Raw genomic sequence first — 6,000 nt, forward strand, 5'->3', positions numbered from 1 at the left:
AAAACGTGCCCTGTAACAGGTTTTAAGAAAGAGAAAGGAGAAGTTTTGATAAAGTTTGGAAAAAGATCGAAAACCTGTAACCGGTTTTAAAATCGTGGCTACCAATACATTTTGCCGGATTTCGAAAATTTTGAATTTTAAAAACCTTTTAAACTTAAATTAATTTCACACAAATTAAGAACTTTACTTCAAAAATCAGTATAATGGAGGTAAAATATTATAAGATTTCAAAATACATCGAAACATCAAAAATTTTGTTATAAAAAATGACTTCGTGTTTCAAAATCATCAAGATGTAACGGTTCACGAAAAATAATTTCTAGAAATTTGGCAAAATTGACATCAATTTGTCGCAATCCGTTCAAAATAGAGATTTAACTATTATAATACCGGGGGTGGCTCTTTGAGCATCTTTCTCAAACTAACACCTTATTACTCCGAAAATTCTAAAATATTCATTTTTTTCAACCTTTTCGGCTTTTCAATTAATCTCCATGTGGTAGCTTCACACACTTGCCGGATGACCGGGGTGGTAGCTCTTTCCTACATATGGTGGTAGTTTTCACACTTCTTTTGGATGTAACTCTTTCCACATCTTTTAAACATAGGAGTTTTTCTTTTTTTTATTATATTTTTAACAATTCAAACTCCCCCTTAATTAGACAATCTCACAATTGAAAATAATTTGACAAATTTTAGTCTATTAGCGAATATCCATATATCATATCCAACACACACAACCGAGATAGATTAATCATCAAGAGATCAAACTTGATTTCAAAATTTTGTTGAATATATGTATTAAGAAATCATATATTAAATTATCGTCAAAATAATAAAAAGTGGAGTAAAACCGATAATTAATATGAATTTNTTAATTCAAGATGAATTCCGGTTAAAACACATTGAAAAATTCTAATCTCCCCAAAATAAAGAATTTCAATCGTCTCCTTTTTCAAAAAAAATTAAAATCCCAAACACCTTTCCTCAAATCAATTTTAAAAATAAATTTCATACTCGAAAATCATCATGTAATGCAATGAATAGAAAATATGCAACAAGTACCAAACAAAGCATTACATAATCAATCAAAATAAATTAAGACGAAGGGCAAGGAAAGATATCACCTTTCCGAATCCAAACTTGCCGGATTTTGCGTTGTCTTGTCTTGTCGACGTTAAGCACAATTTGCTTTGATTTTTGATCAACCGTTGGTCGTTTCGTCGATTGAGGCTTCAGTTGGAATTGTCGATGAAACTTTGAATTCTGGTTTGCTTGTGGGTTCGGTTGAACTTGACATTGCGGCTTAAAAGTCCAGTTCCCTTGAGGTGTTTGACTTAAATGATTTTGCTTTTGATTCCATGGGGGATGTCGAGTCGTAGATTGTGCCGATTGAGCTTTAGAAGTTGGGCAACTCTTTTTGATGTGTCCTTTACTTCCGTATCGATGACACACCTTCTCTTTCAAAATTGTTGAGACTTTCGAAGTTGTCTTAGAATCCTTCTCAACATATGTCCTTTCATAGCCAAGACCAAACTTGTTCCTTTGACCCAATCCAAGCATATGATCTAGTTTCTTTGATCCGGAAGAAAATTTTTGAATATCGGATTGAAGTTGACGAACTTGACTAGTTAAGACTTGATTGGATGCATGAATTTCTTCGAATTGTTGCTCCAAAAATCCAACATTGTTTTTATATGATTTGATCATTGATTCTCCTTCATCAAGTTTCTCTTGGAGGATTAAGTTATTCTTTGAAATCGATTCCTTCTCATCCTCAAGAGCTTTATTCATTGTCTTCAAATTGTTGTTTTCCTCTTCAAAATCCAACAAACGACGCCTCAACTTTTTATTAAGTTTGGCCATCTTTTTCGAATCGATAAGAAGTTGATGATACACTTCCGCTATATCCTCGTCGTTTAATTCCTCCTTGCTTTCATCGTTGTGGCTCGATGACCCATGCAAGGAAGGCGAAATAATAGAGTTAGAGACAATAGAGGATAAACAAACAACGTTAGATGAAGGCAAAGAACTGTTAGTAAACAAAGCAAGTTCATTCTTTCCTTCGTCACTTGAACTTGATTCACTTGAAGATGAATCATCCCAAGATTTAGCTTGCAAAGCCTTTTTTGTATATGATTTCTTAGAGGGACAATCCGTTGCAATATGACCGTAGCCTCTACACTTGTAACATTGGATTTCCCCTTCAAAATCATCTTTTTCTTTTGAAGGCTTTGCAATGTTTTTATCTTTAGATTTTGAATTAGAAGAATGCTTAGAAAAGGATTTAATCTTCGAAGATAAAGATTTGTCCGAATTGTTCTTCTTTCGGAAATTCCGGCGAAATTTCTTCGTGAGGAGCGCTAATTGATGTTCGAAGTCAGCAAGCGAAACATCTCCGTCGGAATTCGAGTCGCCGTCTTCTTTCTTTATCAATTTGAGTGCAACCCCTATACTTTTAGAAGAAGACTTGGCAAAAGATTGATTAGTAGGAAAAGTCATCTCATACGTTTGTAGAGCGCTTACTAATTCTTCGACTTTCATCTCGTCCGGATGCTTTACGGTTTCCATTGCGGCAATCTTTGCCCGAAAGCGTTCCGAAAGAGTTCGAAGAATCTTTCTAACAACCTTAGCATCCGGAATTTTCTCTCCCAAGTTAGCGCATGTATTCACAACGTCTTGAAGACGCGTATAGTACTCGGTAAAGGTATCATTTTCATCATAAAAATTGAATCAAATTTACTTGTTAACATTTGCAATTTTTGGATTTTTACTAAGTTCGTTCCTTCATGCGTAACTTGTAGAGTATCCCAAATTTCTTTGGCGGTTCCACACGCTGAAACATGAGTAAACTCCATTTGAGACAATGCATTAAATAAAGCGTTTATGCCCTTGCCGTTAAACGAAGATACCTCGTTTTTATCTTTCGTCCACTTGTTCCGTGGTTTTGGCGTTTCAACATTCTCGACCTTCTCAATAGAATGTTTCCATCCAAATAACTCAAGACTGAGTCATGTGGTATAGCTTGGCTGAGATAAAAGAATCATAAAAGCGGATTGGAAATGAGATGAATAGTGAAATAAAAAGTAGAAAAGATAGATTTACTTACATGATTTTTAATTATCGCATTTAGTTGGACCATAAGTATGAATGTTTTATTATTTGTATATAGTAGAGTTATATGCTTACACAGTTATATCTCTATATATTGGACTAATCTGCTTATATTACTTCCTCTGAACATAAAAAATCGGACCAAATTAACAAAATCCAAAATAGTGATATATTTTTGTAAAATCCCAAAACTAGTCAATTTTTTACGCAAATTGACCAAATTTATATTCATATAGTTTAGACTCATAACTCTTTCGTACATAGTCACGGAACTAAAGCTAATATGTTTAGTATTTGAAATTTGGAGTTATTAACTTTAATTACATCTGTTGTAAAATGAAGGAACGTCAATTTTGAAAGATGCTCCAGCTCTCCATCTCAAAACAGCTGGCCCACTATTGAGGGAGCTGTAATGATGTTTTGACCTAATCCCGACAGCGCCCAAAGTAACTACAAAGGTAAATTGCGCCTGTGGCCCTCAAACAATAAGATTGGTGACGCTGTAATTTTTAAACTTTTAATTTATAATAATTTTTAATTTTAATTATTAAATTTATTATAATTAAATTAGATAATTTAATATAATTAATTAAATATTTAATATATCAGTTATATAAAAATAATATGACATTTTAATTAGTGTGTTACATTATATTTAGTTAGCAATACTTCAATATTTGATAAACTAAATTAAATTATTTAATTTAATTATAATAAAGTTAAAATTTTCAATTAAAAAATAATAAATTATAATTTTAAAAAATAATAAATTATAATTTTAAAGTATCAGAGAATATCTAGTTTGGCGAGTTTACCGGAGGCGGATCTGGAACCTACGGCCTCCTGATAGACTAGTAGCAACTACTCGGGCCGAAGCAGTAAAAATAATGCGACCGGGTGCACGGAGCGGGTCCGGGCGTTTTTTTCTCGTTCTTGTATGGACTTTTGGATGGATGCGTGTTTCTCCTTTTTAATTTAAAAGGGTGGGCGAGAGGGTGAGTAAACCCGCTTTCCCAGTTTTGAGAAACCAGCGGCGGCACCGCCAATCCGCGGTTCCGCCTTCCCAACCAATCAACCAACTTATATACCCACCTGGGTCTTCCAACCCTTCCTCTCCCCCTCACTCCAGCGCCCTCCAATCGATGCGCGTACGCCCTCGAATTGTTGGAATCTAGCCCAGCCCAGCCCAGCCAGCAGACTGACAGCCGGTAAAGATGAGGATGAGCTGCAATGGGTGTCGGGTTCTGCGGAAGGGGTGCACGGAGGACTGCAGCATCCGGCCGTGCCTGCAGTGGATCAAGAACCCGGAATCGCAGGCCAACGCCACCCTCTTCCTCGCCAAGTTCTACGGCCGCGCCGGCCTCATCAACCTCATCAACGCCGGCCCCGCCCACCTCCGTCCAGGTAAGTTGTTGTATGTAGTACGTTGCTGCCTCCTCCTCCGCGATCCTGGCCGGTACCCCGTCTAGCTTCCGGATTCTTAAATTCTCAATCTTCCTAGCGACTGATTAATCAACCCATCACGAATTGAATTGTTTTTTTTCTTTCTTTCTTTCTTTCTTTCTTCCCTTTTGTGCAGCCATATTCCGGTCGCTGCTGTACGAAGCGTGCGGTCGGATCGCGAACCCCATCTACGGCTCGGTGGGACTGCTGTGGTCGGGGAACTGGCAGGTGTGCCAGAGCGCCGTAGAGGCCGTGCTGAAAGGCGCTCCCGTCAAGCCCATCCCTTCCGTCGAATCCGCCGCGGCGCCATTACTGTCGCCCTCCCCGCCCCCTCTAATTACTACCGCAGCTGCTGCTGCTGCAAATAACAAGCCGAACAACAACTATAACGACATCCGCCACGTCTCCAAGAATACCAAGAATCATCACCCCCAAGCAGCGGAGCTCCTCAGGGTCTCCGCGAAGACCCGCGCCCGGTTCAAGCGCTCCGCCGGCGCTAAGCCCTGCGCAGCACCAGCACGTGGTCCGATTTCCGACTGCCGGCAGCGGCGCCCGCAGAGCCCCGACTCGTCCGCCAGCCGCGCCTCGGATGATGACGAGAACGGCGCGGCGCCTCGGGCCGACGATGATGTCGAGTTCCGTGAGAGCGATCGGCTCTCTGTCGACACGGTGGAGGCGGGGTCCCACGTGAGCCAGGCCGAGCCAAGCCCCGCCGTGGAAGGAGGCGCCGACCAGGAAGATGAGACAGAGGAGGAGGCAGAGGAGGCGGCGGCGGTGGGTCTGGAGCTGACCCTCGGGTTGGAACCGGTTTCCGCAACCACCCGGCCGCCGCGCCGCTCATCAGCTACGGAAACCCGCTGCGAATTGAGCGCCTTCACTTCCGATTCGTTTCGACTCGATCTCGGGCTTCAGTTATCTGCTTAACTAATAATGTACAACCGATATACATAGATATAATAGAAAGAACTAAAAAATCGGAGAACGGAGTTTAGTACTTTCCGCGCGAGTTGTGGGCGGTTGGGTATGTAGAGATAGATAGATGGGCGTAGAGGCTACAGTTTTGTAGGTTTTTTAAGCAATTTGTTCTCTCTAATCCCTCGCTGTAATCTTCGGTCTCGTGCTGTCTCTTGTTTGCTGGAAAGAATGAAGAAAAATAATCTAAGTCCAGCTTATGTAGAAAACTCTCTTCTATCTTGTGTATAAAATTATAAGTTTTCATGATACTTTTTTATATTGAGAAACGAAAACGACGGTCAAGCTTGTTGGTTCTAGTGCCTCTCAAGGTTCCTAACTTCTTGGCAGTCTAGGTTTTCTCTGTTATTTATTTATTTATTTACTTTTTTGGTTGGAGTCGTACTAGGGACTTGGTGAGGACAAAGAATAAAACTATGTAAAGAAATACTTCATTCAAATGCTACTCACCTTGGTTGGAATCGTACTATG

The 6,000-nt window shown here is 39.8% G+C and overlaps 1 protein-coding gene across 1 annotated transcript; it reads left to right on the plus strand.

Moving 5' to 3' along the window:
• Positions 3,892-5,798, plus strand: LOC109722506 (LOB domain-containing protein 42-like). The gene is made up of 2 exons (XM_020250598.1): positions 3,892-4,518; positions 4,694-5,798. Exons 1-2 carry the CDS (start codon positions 4,329-4,331, stop codon positions 5,479-5,481), a joined length of 978 nt encoding a protein of 325 aa, XP_020106187.1. The 5' UTR covers positions 3,892-4,328; the 3' UTR covers positions 5,482-5,798.

Source organism: Ananas comosus, linkage group 16, assembly GCF_001540865.1.
Source record: "Ananas comosus cultivar F153 linkage group 16, ASM154086v1, whole genome shotgun sequence".
Classification (NCBI taxonomy): Eukaryota; Viridiplantae; Streptophyta; class Magnoliopsida; order Poales; family Bromeliaceae; genus Ananas; species Ananas comosus.

Bases quoted from the DNA above. Each gene is read 5' to 3' on its own strand.
- LOC109722506 (XM_020250598.1), top strand. From the start codon at position 4,329: ATGAGGATGAGCTGCAATGGGTGTCGGGTTCTGCGGAAGGGGTGCACG. The intron at 4,519-4,693 runs GTAAGTTGTTGT...CCTTTTGTGCAG, and splicing joins CCCCGCCCACCTCCGTCCAG to CCATATTCCGGTCGCTGCTG.